Source organism: Carya illinoinensis, chromosome 15 (genome assembly GCF_018687715.1).
Source record: "Carya illinoinensis cultivar Pawnee chromosome 15, C.illinoinensisPawnee_v1, whole genome shotgun sequence".
NCBI lineage: Eukaryota > Viridiplantae > Streptophyta > Magnoliopsida > Fagales > Juglandaceae > Carya > Carya illinoinensis.
The window spans coordinates 8752805-8772429 of NC_056766.1; the positions used below are offsets into that span (position 1 = coordinate 8752805).

Genomic DNA, 19625 nt, shown 5'->3' on the forward strand with positions numbered 1-19625 from the left:
TGATTATCATCATGAGTTGTCCACATTGATCAACTCGAAGAATTCTTTGCTGAGATTTAACTGCTGGAATGATCGAATTATTCGCTCCTTTTCTTTTCAGGGGTTTTTTTTGTTTTTTAAATTATTTTTATGATTCTTTTTATTATAGATAAATGTGAATTTCACATGATATCAAACAGAAATCCTAACTTCAATCTATTTAACTTTTTGAAACAAGTGGTGATCTCACACTTCTTACATTAATACATATTACTCCGAATTAGCTACTCCGGATACATAAATAATTATGCATTTATTGATTTCTCTTGAAGTGGTATATAGCTTCAAATAAATTAAATAAGAATTTTCTTTATATGAGAATTTAGAAGAAATGAGTTTGTACATTTGATTCTCTTTGTCATGGCAATATCTGTGAAACGTCTTTACGTGGCCGCAGAACTTTTCTAACTTGTATACATACAAATTAACAGTACATACAAAGAAATTTAGGCGTGGCAGGAGACGTCAATTGCTGTCATTATATTCATATTTCACGTTTAGACAAACCTTAATAAAGAGTTAGAATTTGACTGTACGTAAATATCTCCAGCCTAGACTTCGTCATGACTATCCCTAAATTAACGATGATAATATAAAAATTGCTTCCAAAATCTTTAGCACTTTGTGCGCTTTGATCCAAACATATATTAATTAATCTTTTTATCAAATTTCTCCAACCCAAAACCGCCATTGACCTTCTTTTCGTTTATCTTCATTTTTCTCCAAGCTAGCCCACTAACATTCAATATTCTTTCCCTCAGTTTTATGTACATCCACAAGCAACCACATCCTATTTATTCCAGGCAACATTTTATAGCAGTAGTTGCCCAGGCCTCCGATACCATGGATTCGCCAGTTTTGTTCCTTCTAATATCTTTGTCATTTTCTCTCATGTCCTCATCTTCAAGCCTGGATACCATTCATGAAGGCACATCACTCTCAATCGAGAAATTGGAAGACATTCTGATATCACCAGATGGAGTTTTCTCTGCTGGCTTTTATTCCGTGGGTGATAACGCCTATTGCTATGCCATATGGTTCAATAAGCCATCCCGTGGCAAGAACCAGACTGTAATCTGGATGGCAAACCGTGATCAGCCCGTTAATGGAAAGAGCTCCAAGCTCTCTCTCCTCAAAACTGGTAATCTTATCTTATCCGATGCTGGAAAGTTGACAGTTTGGTCAACAAACACTCAGTCACTCTCCTCAGTACACTTATCTCTCTACAATACCGGTAATCTTGTACTAAAGAACATGGAAGGTATTACTTTATGGGAAAGCTTTGATTTCCCAACAGACACCCTTCTTCCCCAACAACTACTCACTAGAAGCACAAGGCTTGTCTCCTCCAGAAGCCAGACCAACTATTCGTCTGGTTTTTACAAGCTCTTTTTCGATAATGACAACGTCCTCCGCCTTCTTTATGATGGTCTTGACGTTTCAAACATATATTGGCCAGACCCGTGGCTCGTGAGTTGGGAAGCTGGAAGGTCCACATACAACAACAGTCGGATCGCAGTGCTTGATACATTTGGGAACTTCAATTCTTCCGATAATTTTACTGTCATGGCAGCCGACTATGCGCCGAAGCTTCATAGAAGACTGAAAATTGATTATGATGGTGATGTTCGACTGTACAGTTGGGACGACGAGGGGGAGACGTGGTTTGTGTCTTGGCAAGCCATTCAAAAACCTTGCAAGATTTATGGTATTTGTGGGGCAAATAGTTTTTGCAGCTATATTGTTGGTTCTGATAGGAAATGCTCTTGCCTCCCTGGATTTAAGATGAAAAACCTCACAGATTGGTCTTACGGGTGCGAGCCCGAGTTTCATCTTTCTTACAATAGAAGTGAGTCTCGCTTTTTTCAATTACCCCATGTTGAATTCTTTGGCTATGATTATGGGTACTTCCCTAATTACACATTGGATCAATGTAAGAATTTATGTTTGCAACTGAGAAATTGCAAAGGGTTCCAATTCACATTCTCCCAGGATGATGGCTTTTCAAAATGCTACCCCAAGACGTTGTTGCTGAATGGATATCGTTCCCCTGATTTCCCAGGTGACCTTTATTTAAGACTACCTAAACAAAATTTCTTTTCCTACGAAAAGTCTGTACAAGATTTTACTCTAGTTTGCTCAAGTAAAGGTACTGTGCAACTGGACAGAACATATAAAAGAAGCCGGGAAAATGGGATAGTAAAATTCATGCTCTGGTTTGCATGTGGAGTTGGAGGACTTGAAATCATCGGTATCTTTTTGGTGTGGTGTCTTTTGACTAGAACCCGACAAGCTTCTAGTGTAGACAAACAAGGCTATCTTGTTGGTATCACTGGGTTCAGAAGATTTTCCTACGCTGCACTCAAGAAGGCAACAAAAGATTTTAATGAGGAGATTGGTAGAGGTGCGGGAGGAATAGTGTACAAAGGGGTATTGCCTGACAATCGAGCTGTAGCAATCAAGCGCCTCAATGAACCTAACCAAGGAGAAGGTGAATTTCTAGCTGAAGTAAGCATCATCGGGAGGATTAACCACATGCACTTAATTGAGATGTGGGGGTATTGCGCAGAGGGAAAGCACAGGCTTTTGGTGTATGAGTACATGGAACATGGTTCTTTAGCTCAAAACCTGTCATCGCGTGCACTTGATTGGAAGAAAATGTTTGGCATTGCTGTAGGGACAGCAAAAGGCCTAGCTTATCTACATGAAGAGTGCTTGGAGTGGGTTTTACACTGTGATGTAAAGCCGCAAAACATACTCTTAGACTCTAACTATCAACCAAAGGTGGCAGATTTTGGGTTATCTAAACTACAAAATAGAAACATTGAGAATGCAAGCTTCTCAAGTATAAGAGGAACCCGAGGCTACATGGCTCCAGAGTGGGTTTTCAATCTTCCTATCACCTCCAAAGTGGATGTTTATAGCTACGGAATTGTTGTATTGGAGATGGTGACAGGCAAGGGACCAACAAAAGGTGTTGATGCTATAGATAGTGGAGGGGAGACAGAACCCAAAAGATTGGTTGCTTGGGTGAGGGAAAAAAGGAATGAAGCGACTGCAATGTCTTCTTGGCTTGAGAAGATCATTGACCCATTATTGGAAGGCAGTTATGAAAAAGATAAGATGGAAATTCTAGTAACAGTTGCTTTGCAATGTGTAGAAGAAGAGAAAGATGCAAGACCCAGCATGAGCCAAGTAGTTGAGATGCTTTTACGCCAAGAAATTGATAGTCATAGTGATGATCATGGTGTTAATCTCTAATTGGGAATGGTGCCCACTCTCAACAATAACAAATAGTTGTTTTCATTATTGTCAATTGATCACAAATAAGTGTTTTTCTTGTAGCAATGAAGATATGTACTTGTAAGCGTGGTTGTGTGTAAATCATCCAACAAAGGGTGAAACTGGAGCCTATTGATCCTAATGGTTGTGCATGATGTGTGTTAATTTATTTTATTCTCTCCTTGTTTTCGTGTTGAATGATTTGTATGTTATATGAAATTCTCATATCTTTCACAAGCGTCTAAGTTTGCATTATGAAGTGAATTAGGATTTTGTATCTTTCTTTTCATTTAATTTTTATGTCTTTCCATACTATTAATTGATTTGGCGTCTAGGTTGTGGTGAGTTCAGTAAGTTTAGTATGGCAGCTTGGAATATTGAGACATTGGTCATGCTTAACCAGTTGTACGTTAACTTCCGAGGATCACAGAGACACCTCTGCAAGTCCAAGGAACTCTTTTTTTCCCCTAATATACAATATATCTCCCCATAAAAACTGGGATAACGTATGTTGAATCATATGTATTGACTTTCTGGGTTAGACCTTCTCAGAAATTTTGGGATCATTACTTTCTATTATGCGGCAAAACAATTTTTGTAATGCTAGTTAATGTAGTAGGAATGCATGACATGTTACATGAAATGGATAAAATATAGTAGGAATGCATGACATGTTACATGAAATGGATAAAATATTCTTCCATGTACTCAAAACATTCCTTATAGCTAGTTTCTTGATCATCACACAGTACTACACAAAAGGACAAGGACCAAGAAAACCACCCTCCAAAATTCCTTCCAAGTCGACACTTCTTATCATCCATGGTCGTGAATGCTAATGAGGTATATTTGAAGCACTTAAGTGGTAGATATATGAGCCACTTAAAATGTATCATATCAATAGATATGATTGTAAATGAAAAATTAACATCGCCCAAGGGAGTAAGTATAAGAAAGTTGTCATCGTGATGCAAACAATCTATCATTGACCATTCGGCCATATACAGTTTGTTTTCCCTAGTCGATGATAAACTTGGCCTTTATTAATAAACATCCATGCATTGCCTAATTGGTAGGGGTATAAAAATAAAGGGTAAACTGGACTGAATTGGAACAAACCAGTGGGATCGGTCTAATCCTAAGTTTGGTTCGGTCTGATACTAGTTTTATTTTTCTTAAAACTGCTCAAAATTGGTCCAGTCTTGATTTTCTTTTCTAAAACTGGACCGGACCAAACCGGTAGGACCGGTCCATATATATTTCTATTTTTTAATTTTTTTCTATTGTATATAATTTTTGTATATAATATATAATTATATATAAAATAGTTTTATTTTATATGATAAATTACTAATTAATATAATATTAAATTTTAAAATCTTATATCATTTTGTTTATTGTATTAATAGTTATATTAATATTATATAGTGCATATTAATAGTTATAATGATATCACTATATATTATAATATACTATAATATATTATCACTATAATAATAATATATACTAAATAATATATATAGTATATTAAAACTGAAAAATCAGACCAGAGACCGGTAAAACCGGATAACTAGTTTATGAAAGTAACCGGTGCGTAATCGATTTTGAAAAATGCAAAACCAGTATATAGCAATTCGGCTCTAAATTTTGTCTAAAATCGGATCGAACTGGAACGGTTACACCCCTACTAATTGGCACAACCAAAGCAACACTCGGGTTGCAGCCTAGGCTTGAACTAGGCTAGCACCCAAACATTTTCTAGGCGCGAGAAGGCCAAAATTGAAAGCATAGAAACTAAGAACCTTAATATAAGATATAGAGGGATTCATCAATACAAAAACCAAATCGTATGTGCTATATCTGTATATATCCATGTTTATTCTTCTAACCTAACAACGCCAAATTAGAACTCCTTTTTGTAATTAAGGTGATAATTGAAAGATCAATTTGGATAATTTACTCCTTCACTATGACGTGCACCCATCTTTAGACTTGGACTTTTAAGTGGGAAAGAAACGTAATTACATGAAAAATTAACATCGAATTGCCATTGTTTCAGGCCTTCGAAAACAAAAACTCGAGTAGTACTACAAGTACGTAATTGAATAATTTGAAATCTTAGAAACACATGAGATGTTGTTGCACCTGTTATCATTGATCATGAAGAGTGCATGCACATGTTTCGAATTGAAGATTAACCAAATATCCTAACTAATTATACTTTTAAGGGATTAAATGTGATTTTTTGAATAATATTCTTCATGTCATTTTTAAAATATAACAAGTCATCATCATAGTAGCAAATGACTTGTCAATTCTCTGGCATGCCATTGGACATGGTGTTGATTGTTGTTTGGAAGTAATTTTTTTTTTTTTTTTTTTGATAGGAAAGTATAACTTTTATTCATCAAACTCAAGCATTACAAAGATGAATCAACCCAAATAGCTTGGGAAATACAATCTGGAATTGAGTTCCACCAAATACAAATGTCATCTAAATTCCATGCAAACCGAGCCAAGAAATGAGCAACTCTATTAGCTTCTCTTCCCTTATGTTGAATGGACCAATTTGGATACCTTTGAAGCAAAGATTTAACCTCCTGAATCAATCCACCCCATAAGGTAGTAGAATACCCTTCCTTCTCCAGCTCTTGAACTGCTAACAAAGAATCTGATTCCACTTGAAGAGATGTAATGCCAAGGGACACACATAATTGCAAACTCCTTAACATAGCAAGAAGTTCAATTTCCATAGGATCAACTATAGCAGGTTCAGATTTGCCTGCTGCAAATATAACCTTCCCTTCCTTGTCACGCAACACAGCCCCTATACCAGATTTACATTGATCACTAAAAAGAGCACCATCAATGTTTAACTTCAAGACACCTTCTGAAGGAGGCTGCCATTGACACTTATACTTTTGCTTGATCTTCGTGGCCTCTACTATTGCTTTATGTTCCTGGTATAAGGTAAAAGCATGCTCCATCACTTGCTGAATTGATAGAATGTTTCCCTCATATAGACTCTGGTATAAGGTAATTAAGATATAATGCTTCATTGACAATATTTATGATTGACAATATTTATTATTGCTTCATTGACAATATTTACTTGATTGGATGTTGAAGTCCTTGGTGAGGTTTTCCCTGCCGTACCAAGTTGGAAGAATAAGATATATAGCCATCTCTAAAATGATGACATTTGATTAGGGTAATTTCTGGTTTACTGTATTAGATTAATTAGAGGCGTTTCAATTTGTGCATTATTGCTTGCATATATATATATATATATAAAACTTGGTAGGACCTGAAATTGACAACTAGCTTAATTAGACCCAACTGAGATATTATGTGCATAAATTTGGGTTTTCCACCGATCGATTGAAGATTGAAGACTATTTACCCAATTTAATAATTTGTGGTTTTACAAAGCAAAATGGAGTTTTCGGATTTAATTAGTGGTTGGACCGTCACCTTCTATATTCAGTTGCGTCTTTAAGTTTGATTTAGAGGATGTGATGCATGGATCAATTTAATAATTTGGGTTTTAGCATGTGGGCTGCTGCCCTATTATTCTACTTACACACAAGCAAGACTTCATTTTTATTTTATTTTATTTTTTAGTTTGAGTTTAATTAGTCTCAATGCCATATTTGTTGACGATAAAGTAACGGATTCTCATCTTGTAGTACTTAGATTGATGTCTATATTTTGAGATGAGTTATTCTATTCTCAAATCTTTACACCACATGCTACTTACATGGCATAATTTGAGAATTTGCAATATTTCTTAAGTGATATCGAGCAAGAAAACAGATGATGTATGGATCACGATATATACAACAATTTTACAATCTGTTTACCATAGTGTCACTTTAATAAAAATAAAATTTAATTTTATAAAACTGACATTCATTTAATATAAAAATATAATAATTGTAAAACAATTGTAACTTAATCATAGTTTCCTATACCGATATATAATTTCACAATCTCCATTATAACTTGCACCCAATCAATATTCGCTTTAAATAGTAAATTAATTAACACTTTGTATATATTAATTATTGATGATGACAATTTGACCAAATTGTTGTAATTTTGGTCAATAACAAAGATAACGAAGTTTGGTATTTTTTTTTGGTGGAGGCTCAGTGTTTGGGTAATGACAATAATAATTCTTGTAATAATTGTTATAAAACTAAAGAGAAATAGTAAATGGTTCAAATATTGCAAAAGAGAAGTAGGAAAGTTAAGATATTGCAATATACTTGGCTCTTGATCAAGAGCTCAATGTCATTCAATTCTCTCTGTTTTTTCTTTTTTCCTTGTACGTGTATTATAAATGATCCTCAAGAAATCCTTTTAAAGGTAACTCCCAATGTGGAATGAGAATGGAATTTTGCAATTTGCTTTTGCTAGTGGTACTGTGAGTAATGTTGCATACAGTCACTTTTGCGTACTCCTTGCGCACTCCACTGATATGATTGGCTGGATTAAATTTTTTTCAATACACAACCAATCATATTACTGGAATACACAAAGGAGTCCACAAAAGTGACTGCACATAGAATTTTTGGTGGTACTGGTATGGGATCTAATAATAAGGCTGAATTGAAGGCTTTATTGCTTAGCCTTCGTAAGTGTAAGGAGTTGGGATTTAGTGATGTGGTAGTTGAGATTAGGGGTGAGTTCGGTCCGGTCTGGGGAGATTTTGTGGACCGGACTAGACCTATTTGGTCCAAAGTTTTCCCACCCTGGACCGGACCGAACTACATAAGGACTGAGACGGTTTGGTCCGGTCGGTCCACCCTTAAATCTCTCTCTCTTTTATTATTTTTTTATTTTTTATTTTTTAAATCCAATGACATTTTGTTTAATACTTATATAATTATAATGTGATATATTTAATATATATACATATGGTATACTATTATATATATATATATTAGTAATATGCTAATACTATTAGTCTATTAGTATATAGTAAATTAGTAATAGTTATTAACTTATTTTCTATAACTAATAATACGCTAGGACTAATACTATTATGTAGTTATACTAATCATAAATTTATAATAACTAAATCATTATAAGTCTATAACTATATATATTTAGTATCAATGTATTATTATACTCTTTAATGTATAACTATTAGCTATAATATATAGCACTAGTATATATCAATATATTACATATTACAAGAGTTATGGTATAAATTATAATATATTATATATGTATAAATTTATAATAGTATTAGTATAGTTAATTTAATATGTAATATGTTAGTATTAAATCACTATAACTACATAGAGTATTAGTAATATAGTATTTAATATAACTACATAGAGTATTAATAATAAGAGTATTTTACTATTATTTAATATAGTCTGACATAGAGTATTAATAAACATGTAGGGTTTGAAGAGATATAGTAATACTATTATTATATATTATATATTACTAATACATATAACTAAGTTACTAAGTTACTAATATATATATTTAGATACTCTCCAGTCGGTTTTGCTGATCCGGACCGACCGATACTCTCCCCAGTTGAGATGGACTCGTTGTTGGTTAACACCTAGTTGAGGGCAAACAAGTGCAGCTTATGGTATTTGGAGGACTTTTGGGAGGAAATGCAGAGTCTAATTTTGGTCCTTAATATTTAGATTCAGCATGTATTTAGGGAAGCCAACACTACAGCTCATTTCCTTGCTCATATGGGTGGTAGCGGCTGCAATAAAACTTGATTGTCACTTGAAGACCTTCCAGTGTAAAGCTTAAAGTAATTTTACGAACGAACAAATCTAGTTTGCCATACTTAAGATAGGTTTAATGTTTTGGTTTCATCATATCTTTGATGGTGTTTTTTTATTTTATTTTGCAGGGGGTGTATAGTTGCAGGGTACACATTTTTTTAGGAATAACTCGGTTGGAGCAAGGGATTGTATAAGGTATTCATCTGCCAAAAGTGAGGGTTTTGTTTATAATAATGGAGGATCTTCTCCTCTTAAAAAAAAAAAGTTTTAAGATTTAGTTGTTTATGTAAATCAAAATGAAATGACGCAAGGTTAAGTATAAATGTAGGTTGCCATGTGACATGCATATGAATAGACTGTATGAAATAAAAATGGCATGGAGTCCACATAAGTACTATGGTCATACTCTCCTAGAGTTTTCTAAATAATATGAAAATGAAAATGAAATGTTTCTCTTTATAAAAAAAAAATAATAAAATAAAATAAAATAAAATAAAATAAATGTTGTTATAAGAAAAATCTTATTTTTATGCAATGAGAGAATAAAATATTTTCTTAGAAATGAAATAATGTTTTAAAAGTATGTTAAGGTAATAATGTTTTAAAGTATACGCATGTAATGATCTTCATTGGTAAACCAAGAAAAGTTCTATGCATGTGAAATGAATGTTATATGTAGAACTTATTATCTTTATGTTCTATAAAATGAAATGATGTTTTATGAAATGAAGTGGATTGATGAATGAAATGAATGAAAAAGACAAACATGAATGAATGAATGAAAGGAAAAGGAATGAATGTTTCCTATCATTCATTCATTCATGTTTTAATGTATAAAGCTAGTAACGGTTATGATTGAATGAATGATAGTGCCAACAGACTAGGCAAATTGCAATGCCGGATAAGTAGTATAGGTAATGCACTTTGTATTGCCCATAACTGAAAGGGATTTCCAACTTGTGGCTATAGGCAAAATCAGGGTCCAAAAAATTCTAACCCCAACACATGAGGCATAATAGTGTGTTCTAGCTAATGAGAAGTGATAAGAGTTAATTAGATGCAGGAAATTATTTAGTCCTTTATGAAGACATGTAAAAGATATGGGAAATGTCTTATGAGGAATGAAAATCTTTTTTAAAGAAAAATTCCATCTTATAATGTTTTCAAATGAAAGAAAATAATTTTTATAAAGTATGTAAAGGAATAATAAATGCATGAGTAAAAATCCGTGTTAGTATATTTTTGTAGTATAAAGTAATGTTTAATGAATATTTAACTTATTTTGTTTTTATGTGTACCCCACCTAAGAACGAAATGAGGATGAAGCAACAGGACGAACATGGCCAAAGGAAAAATATGATAGAAGCCTAGGCATGTTTTATTAAATATATGAACTCACGTTTTGTAAAAGGAATGTATATTTGGGTTTTCCACCGATTGAAGATTGTAAGACCAGGGACTAATTGAGGCGCTGATCAATTGAAGACTACTTGCCCAATTTACTATTGTTTAAATTTATGGGTTAACTTGTGACGGTTGCATTTGGATTCAGATAATTAATTTGTGATTTTACAAAGCATAATGGAGTTTTCAACTGGATTTAGTGGTTGGACTGTCACCTTCTATATTAAGTTGCATCTTTAAGTTTGATTTAGAGGATGTGATGCATGGATCAAGATTTTTAAGTTCTTAGGCCAAATTTAAAGGCTTCAAATATGAGATACAGACATATTAAGCGAGCTTAATTAACAACATTTATTATTGCTCATATAAATTTTTCAGACAGTATTAAATGAGTAATAAATATTATAGGATTCATTTGATGTGTATATCTCTCTTCTACTTGATAGCTACACTCAAATTTATTTTTCGAACTTTGGGAAACTTTTTATGTACTGCACACACAAAGGGATAAATTGAAGACTGAAATTATGTGCCGACATAGAAGATAAATATGTCTTAGCAGATGTGTTTTGTTTTTTTTTTTTTGAAATAGACTTCAATTCATTACTGAAAGAAGAAAGTTACAGCTGTGACCGATAATTACGGGTACCAAGTCCCGATTACAAGCTAACTACCCATCAGTTGTACGCTCCCCCATACACAATTTTCATTGCGCCGGACTGTGTCTAAAACTTTTAGGCTCTCCAATGACAATGCCATCCTGAGATGCGGGACTCTGTCTAAACAGAAGTGTCCATCTCAACTCGTCCGCGAGAAAAACAACACAAAACATCCTCACCCTCCAATGGAGGAGAGGAACTACCCAACCTTCACCCTCCATAGGAGGAGAGGACTCACACCCCTCATCCCCAAAAGAGGAGAGGGACTTGCCTATTTCAAAAACATACTTATTCAAACCAAACAGACCACTGAAAAACTACCCTAACAAACCACTTGAAAAACAAATTGAAAAAACACCCTATACTCTTCATAAGCGTCGTATTCCACTAGCCTTCGGCCCATCCACTTGCTGCACCTGGGATTTCTGACACCACCCCACGGCCTCCACGAGTAATAGAACACTTTCTGCATAGCACTCTTCCACAAAAGCAACCGAAATCACTATGCATAGAAGCAAGATAAATCACCCTCTCCATCTCGTCACCATCGCCAGCCCATAACCACCAAAATAAGTCATCCTCCACTCCGGTTAGGAGAGACGGAAACCAGAGACGAGACCCAAAGACCACAAAACCAGAGGTGAAAAATCGCCCCCTTTTGCGGCCACCATAACCCTTATTACAACTGGAAAACTGAAATAAAACCAAACTAAACAAACAAGCTCAGATTAAACTGTAACATATAAAACAGAAACCAAAAAAGAAAAAACTAGCACTGTCGCTGACCCCCTTTTTCGACCATCATCCGTGAGGAAACACCATGAGTTACGACCAAGCTCTGCCCCAGAAGAGGCACCTTATCCCCCTCATGTGCGTTGGCTTGTTTCCCGAACAACTCCTCTGTTTTCCATGGATAAAACAGAGTACCATAATCCCACAGAAAACAACCCAACCCCACAGAAACCATCGCCCCCTAGAACAAGCTGCCTTGACCTCGTTCACGCCGTAAATCCTCCAACGCATCCCCTCAGCAGACCATTCATCCAGGCAACCTCACGTACACCTCTCAAGCACCCCTAACTCCATTATATACTTAAGAGACTGGGTCTTTGATTTTATACTCCTCACCAAACAGTCAGGAACACTGGACTAGATCTTTGATTTTCAGCCACCCAAACCACGGCCAGACGAAAACCGAGGTCTTCCACCTTCATCGTGAAAACTCCCCGCCCAACATTGTGATTTATGGTTGAGAAAACTCGGAGGCAAGACGAAAGCTTGGTTGTGCCTTTCGACTCCCTTGAGATTGGCCAACAGCTTTTATTCTCAAAGCTAAATACGCAAGAAAACACTGAAAAGAAAACCAACACAAAATTGAAAAAAGAGAAGAGAGGAGGGAGGGAGGAGCCGAGGCTCCCACCTCCCTCAAGCGTTTACTCCGGATTTGTTTTCTAGAGAGAAGGTAGAGGTTCTCTCACTAGGGTTTTTCTGAAAAATAGCAGATGTGTTAAAAGGTCATGCCAACTGTCATGAAGTTGGAGGCGGGGGGTCGGTTTGGGTTTCAGCATGTGGGCTGCTGTCCTATTATTCTACTTACACACACAAGCAAGACTTCATATTCTTAAATAGATTAGTTAAGCCCTTAATTACATGGTCATGCCAAACTAATAAATTAATGCAGGGCAGCTCATTGTTTTTTTTTTTTTTTTTCCAAATCCTGGTACTTGTCGTGGGTGAAGAGGTATAAGAAATTTAGTTTTGAGTTTAATTTGTCTCAATGCCACATTTGTTGACGATAAAGTATTGGATTCTCATCTTATAGTACTTGGATTTGGTTCTCGGCATAGAGATTACGGGCCCCCATCAGATCTCGGCATGATTGTAGGCCCCCGGTTTCTTTTGAAATTTCAAAATCCCGAAGCCCAAAATATCTAATCTACCCACTCCAAATCCAAAATTTGAAACATAATAATAATAATAATAATAATCCAACAATTGTAGTAATATTTTTCTTAAAAAAATAAATAAATAAAGAGTAGAGACTTTTTTAGAAGAAGATGGTACTGTTGTCAAGGGGTGGTTTTTCTCCTAATGGCACAGCCCTACTCTCATGTGGATCAACTAATTCTTGTCCCACCTATTCTATTGAATTCTGGCCATCATGATAAATAGAATCATAGATATATACATACATATAGGGGTGTGCATGTGACTCGAGCACCTGCTGAACCCGATTAGGCCAACCCAAACCGACCCATATTTTATCGGATATTACTTGAGCGGGTCTCCAACCCGACTAAATAACGGGTTTATTAATTGGTGTCAACCCGTCCGAAATTCCTCAAACCCTAACTAGTAGCTAGCTCCACGTCCTTCTGGTCAATATGGATGTCAACGACAACGGCACCGTCGAGTTCGACAAACTCGTCCAAGCCATCTTGCCTGATATGAACACCAAATTCCCTATTTGGCTAATAACTGGCACACGACATCAACAAGCATGAACAAAAAGAAGAAATTCACAAAAGGGAAAACACAATGAAATAGAAAATGTTGAACAAAAAATTTTGGGTTTGCCATGCAGAGAAGAGGAAAACGCAGAAATGGAAAATAGCCTATATATACTGCATGCAGAGAATTCTTTCATTAATTTTTTGCATCACCTCTTCCTACCAAAATCATCTTGCAACAACCACCACAAATTAAATTCCTCAGCAGTTGTCCACCATTAGTATAGCCACCCTCCTTTCAAAATCAGAGCTGGATCTGAGCCTCAAGCTGGCAGAGAAGCCAAAAAGCAGAGCTTTTTTAAGTTTGCTATGTAGAAAAGAGAAGAGAAGAGGCTAGACGCCTCCGTTTACATATCTACTTCTCTACCTTTAGCGAGTGTTACTTGAGCTAGACACCACCATTTATAGATCTTCTACAGCAGCCGCTGCTGCTGGTGCTCAGCAGGTCGAGGCTTGGGGATGCCTCACCTTCTCAGCTCAAGATCTTCTACTCCTTCAATCACAAGACCATTTCTCTCTCTTCCTCTCCCATGGTCTTTAAATCTTTGAATGATTTGAATCAATTTATGTTTCTGGAAGCATGGATAACGACCGTGGTTTTAAACTCGGGTCATACGGGTTCGACCCGGTTTGCTTTTGTTCGGGTTGAGTCGGTTCAGGTTGGCTCCTTGAATAAGATCCATCAGGTTGGGTCAGGTTCAAAACTAGCTTTACAATGCTGGGTTGAAGGCCTACATACACACACACCACACACACACACACATATATATATATATAGATAGACCTCCCTCCTCCATGAAAATGACCTCCAATGACTTTGAATTGTTCTGGTGGGGATACTTTCTATTTTATAGTCCCACATTTCCAGAAATTTTACCAGCCAAACAATGCCAAATCCTTGTACTACAACCTTAACTGTGAGGAATTCTCTACTTCACTTCAAACCCAATTAACCATTAATTTTCCTGCACAGCTCCATTGGTTTGACACAATGTCTTCTTTTGGGCCTGGTTTTACTTTGTCGATGTCGCGTTCCTATTGATCTTTTGGGACATTTTTTCTTCTCGTTTGAGGTGATTAGTAATTATAGAGGTAGATTTGTAAGGCAGGCATAAAGGCACACCTTAGGATATTACGATTTGATAGTGATTTTGGTTGTGGATTGGACGGTCATGATGCGATGGCCCTCAGATCTATTATAGCTTTCATCTGTCAACCGACTTTTGCTAAAATTAACATTTGATTTGAACTTATTAGAGTCTTTAATAGCTTGCCAATTTCCAACTAACAAGGCCATTGTGGCCCATTAAAGATGCTTATTGCGATCAAGGAGGAAAATGACCAAATAATATTGTAATTTTTCAAAAATTGTGAATTCACTTTTATGTACTCATTTGTGTACTTCACTAATATGATTAGTATTAACCTAGATAAATCTATTATAAATAGTCTAGGGTCATAATAGTACTTTGAAAATAGTATTTGATATTTCCCTTTTATTTTCCTGTGATATTGTAGCATAACAGAAAAGATTATGTTATTTGTGTATAAAAGCATACCTACTCATCAATACAAATCAGGATGGTATTCTTGGAAATTACTTCTTCTCACATGGTATCAGAGCCGCTTGACTAGCAGTCTCCTGATCCATGGCCGACAATATAGAACCTTCTCCTTCTTCTTCTACCCCTATTATACCCCCTAACTCCTCTATTATTTCTTCCTTCTCACATGTCGTTACTACCAAATTATCAGCAGATAATTTTCTTCTTTGAAAAGTTCAAATCTCAGCATACCTTAGAGGACAAGATCTCAATGGCTGTGTCGATGTTTCCCTTCCTTCACCACCAAAAACTCTTGTAAATTCCTCCAAACCTAACCCTAAGTATCACGACTGCTCTTGCATTGATCAATTAGTACTTAGTATACTTTTCTCCTCCCTGTCTGACATGATCCTTAATCATGTATTATCTGCTACTACTGCTTGAGCTATCTAGTTATCCATTACATCTATGTTTGATTCTCAGTCCCATGCTAAAGAGTTTCGAATTAGGTTTCAACTTACCAACATTAGTAGAGGAGAAAAATCTATTTCTGAATACTTCGACAAGGTCAGATCACTGGCTGATACTTTGGCCTCCATTGGAACCATTCTTCCCGATAAAGAAAGTGTGTCTTACTTCCTCACTGATCTGAGCCCTCTGTACGAGTCTTTCGTCACTTCACTTGCCACACGATCTAACCTAGTGACTACTCATAAGTTGTATCAAATGTTGCTCATCCATGAAATCTACTTCAACCATTCCTCCAAAACATTTATAGACCCATTTGTGAATTACACTGATTCAAGGGGACGAAATCAGCGTGGCCATTCTTCCTTTCGAGGTGGAAGACAAGGACGAGGCTGAGGATCCAATTTCTCTAACAGAGGATGATCCAACTCTAACTCTAGTGCATTTCAACAAACACTTGGTGGCCCACGACCAACTTGCCAAGTATTTAAAAAAGTTGGCCATACAGCCATCCAATGTTGGCATCGTTTCTACCATTCCTGCAAAATGACCCTCCTACATCATTCCAGGCCAACTACACCACACCCACTCCCTTCTCTGTCAACCATACCTCAAACAACCTCTATACTGATTCCTCCTGGTACCCAGACTCAGTTGCCACCCATCATATAACCAATGATTTCAATAACTTGAATCTCTCTTCTAAACCTTACAGTTGAAGTGAAGCAATCCGCATTGGTGATGGTACGTGCATTCTAATTCAACACCATGGTAACTTTGCTCTTACTTGATCTTCTTTCTTGCTTAAAAATTTACTTCATGATCTTGATGTCACCAAAAATCTTGTGTCTGTTCTCAAATTTTGTTCTGAAAACTCTTGCTTTTTTGAATTCCACTCTAACCATTTCTCTGTGAAGGACAATCGGACCAAGACAACACTCATCACAGGCCCAACACATAATGGTCTTTATGTGTTTCCTTCCTTTGTAGTCTCCAAGTCACCATCGTCCATTCATCTTAGTCATCAGATCAATCTTCCACACTGGCATCGACGTCTTGGCCACCCAACTCAAGCCGTCGTTCATCGTATTCTACAGGACCATTGTTTGCATTTTTGCTCCACTAAAGAGCCTTTTATTTTTTCTCATTTTCCAATGGCCAAGAGCCATCAATTACCTTTTCCTTCAAGTCGGGCCATGTATTCTAGGCTCTTAGAAGTCATTTGTGCAGATCTTTGGGGCCCAGCTCCTGTAATGTCCTGCAATGGTCACAAATATTATATATCTTTTATAGATCATTATACTTGTTTTTTTTTTGGATTTACCCTCTTAAACTCAAGTTTGATGCCATTTCTATTTTCTCTACCTTTTTACTGTTTGTTGAACGATTCTTCAATTCAAAATTAATTACTCTTCAAACAAATGGAGGTGGCAAATTTACACATTTCTCTAATCTATGCCAAACTTGGCATCACCCACAGATTTTCTTGTCGTCACACGCATTAACAAAACGGTATTGTTAAATGTAAACATCGACATTGTCGAAACCAAGCTTGCTCTTTTAACCCATGCCTCTATTCCTCCTAATTTTTGGGTTGAAGCATTTAAAACGACTATATACCTAATAAATCTCCTTCCATCTAAATCACTTCAAAATAATTTTCCTTATTTCCTTGTTCATAATTGGCAACTCAACTTCAATTTTCTCAAAACCTTTAGATGTGAGTGCTGCCCCAATCTCTGGCCCTACAACAAAAACAAACTTCAGCACAGACCAGTCTCATGCCTTTTTCTCGGTCACAACCCAGCCCATAAGGGCTACAAATGTCTAGATATTTAAACCAATAGATTATACATTTTCCAAGATGTTCTGTTCAATGAAGATTCTTTTCCTTACTCCAACTCGCGGCCCACTTCCAATGTCTCCTTAAAACTGGTCTCCATGGCCTAACTCCCATTATTCTCCAAATCCATTCTTGGGCCCGGTCCATCCTCATTCCACCCACATACAAATTCATCTCAAACATCACCCTCAAATCCCATATTCGTGACATGGTAGAGGAAGAACAGAGGAAGGTGGCAACTTCCTCCTTCATCTCCGATCATTACTAGCAGTGTTACCAACTCCTCTTAACCTCGTGTGACTTATGACGTCATTGTACCATATCCGCGACGAGATTGTCTTCTCAAAACGCATGAAGTTCCAGAAGAGCCTTCAAGTTTTTTAGATGCTTTCAAATACCCAGAATGGACTACTGCCATGCGTGCTAAATACAATGCCCTCATCCAAAACAAAACATGGAGTCTGGTACCCTCTAACCCTTCTCTTAAAGTACTTGGTTGTCGTTGGGTTTACTGTACAAAATTGCACTTTGATGGTTCCTTTGAATGCCGAAAGTCAAGATTGGTGGCCAAGGATTACTACCAACTCTCTGGCTTGGATTACAACTAGACTTTTAGTCCTATTGTAAAACTATCTACCATTTGTTTAATCATTTCTCTTACTGCTGCCTATGGGTGGCCTCTGCGTCAATTGGACGTTCAAAATGCTTTCTTACATGAAGAATTGCATGACAATGTTTCTCTTCAACAGCCCCAAGGATTCATTGATCCAAAATTTCCCACTCGTGTGCAAATTGCACAAAGACCTATACGTACTCAAATAGGCGCCAAGAGCCTGGTTTGCTCAGTTAACCTCCTAGTTAACAGGTAATGGATTTATGGCTTCAAAATTTGATCCTCTCTTTTTATCCTACACAATGGTTATATTCATATGTTTGTCCTCACATATGTTGATGATATGGTTGTAACATCATCTAAGCAGCATATGATAGATGCATTTATTCATGATCTTGGTTTGGCCTTCCCTGTCAAGGATCTTGGGAAATTATCTTACGTTTTGGGTCTTGAAGTTTGGGTCTTGAAGTTGACTACTCTGCATCTGGTTTATTTCTATCTCAAAGAAAATATGTCAAAGAGTTACTCACTCGAAGTAATATGCTGAGTGCTAAGCCTATGACACCTCCCATGGCTGTTTCTCTTAAACTTTCTCATTATGATTCTCCTTCTTTTGATGGCACTACAATGTTCGGAAGCATAGTGGGGGGGTTGTCGTACCTCTCCTTTGCTAGACCTGATATTTCATTTGTAGTGAATAAGGTGTGTCAGTTTATGCATTGCCCCAAATTACCACACTGGTCTACTGTTAAGAGGATCCAGCAGTACCTTAAGTCCACTGTAAATTATGGCCTATTTTTTAAGTACTCATCTCCTTTTACATTGCAAGCTTATTCAAATGCACTAGTGGTTTTTGTGTATTTTTAGGAAATCATCTGATTTCCTATAGCTTTAAGAAGCATAAAACGATGGCCCGCTCAAGTATTGAAGATGAGTACAAAGTCCTTGCTTCCACAGCTGCTGAACTAATTTGGCTTCAAACCATACTAAGAGAGCTTGAAATTTTTTTGTCTAAGCCGCCCATCCTCTGGTGTGATAACATAGGAGACACCTACCTCTATGCAAATCCAGTTTATCACTCAATAAGAAAACACATGGATATTGATTATCACTTTGTTTGTGACTGGGTGGCTGCCAAGACCTTGCAAGTTGCCTTTTGTAGTTCAAAAGATCAAGTGGCTAATGCTCTCACCAAACCACTAGTTTGATGTAAATTTGCTTTATTTAGATCGAGTCTCACTGTTATAAATACCCCAATGGACTCGATGAGGCATATTAATTTGGATAAATCTGTTATAAATAGTCTAGGGTCATAACAGTACTTTGTAAAATAGTCTTTGATATTTCCCTTTTATTTTCCTGTGATATGGTGGCATAATAGAAAAAATTTTGTTATTTGTGCATAAAAGCATACCTGCTCATCAATACAAATCAGGATGGAATTCTTGGAAATTACTTCTTCTCACAATTAGTTGCATCACTTTTTTTAATGTAAAAT

At 36.3% G+C, this 19625-nt stretch overlaps 1 protein-coding gene across 1 annotated transcript; it reads left to right on the plus strand.

The window, feature by feature from the left end:
• The first annotated feature begins 681 nt into the window (after nucleotides 1-681).
• LOC122295737 (putative receptor protein kinase ZmPK1) lies at nucleotides 682-3519 on the plus strand. The gene has a single exon (XM_043104843.1). The coding sequence runs from the start codon at nucleotides 805-807 to the stop codon at nucleotides 3298-3300; it is 2496 nt and encodes an 831-aa protein (XP_042960777.1). The 5' UTR covers nucleotides 682-804; the 3' UTR covers nucleotides 3301-3519.
• The last annotated feature ends 16106 nt before the right edge of the window (nucleotides 3520-19625 follow it).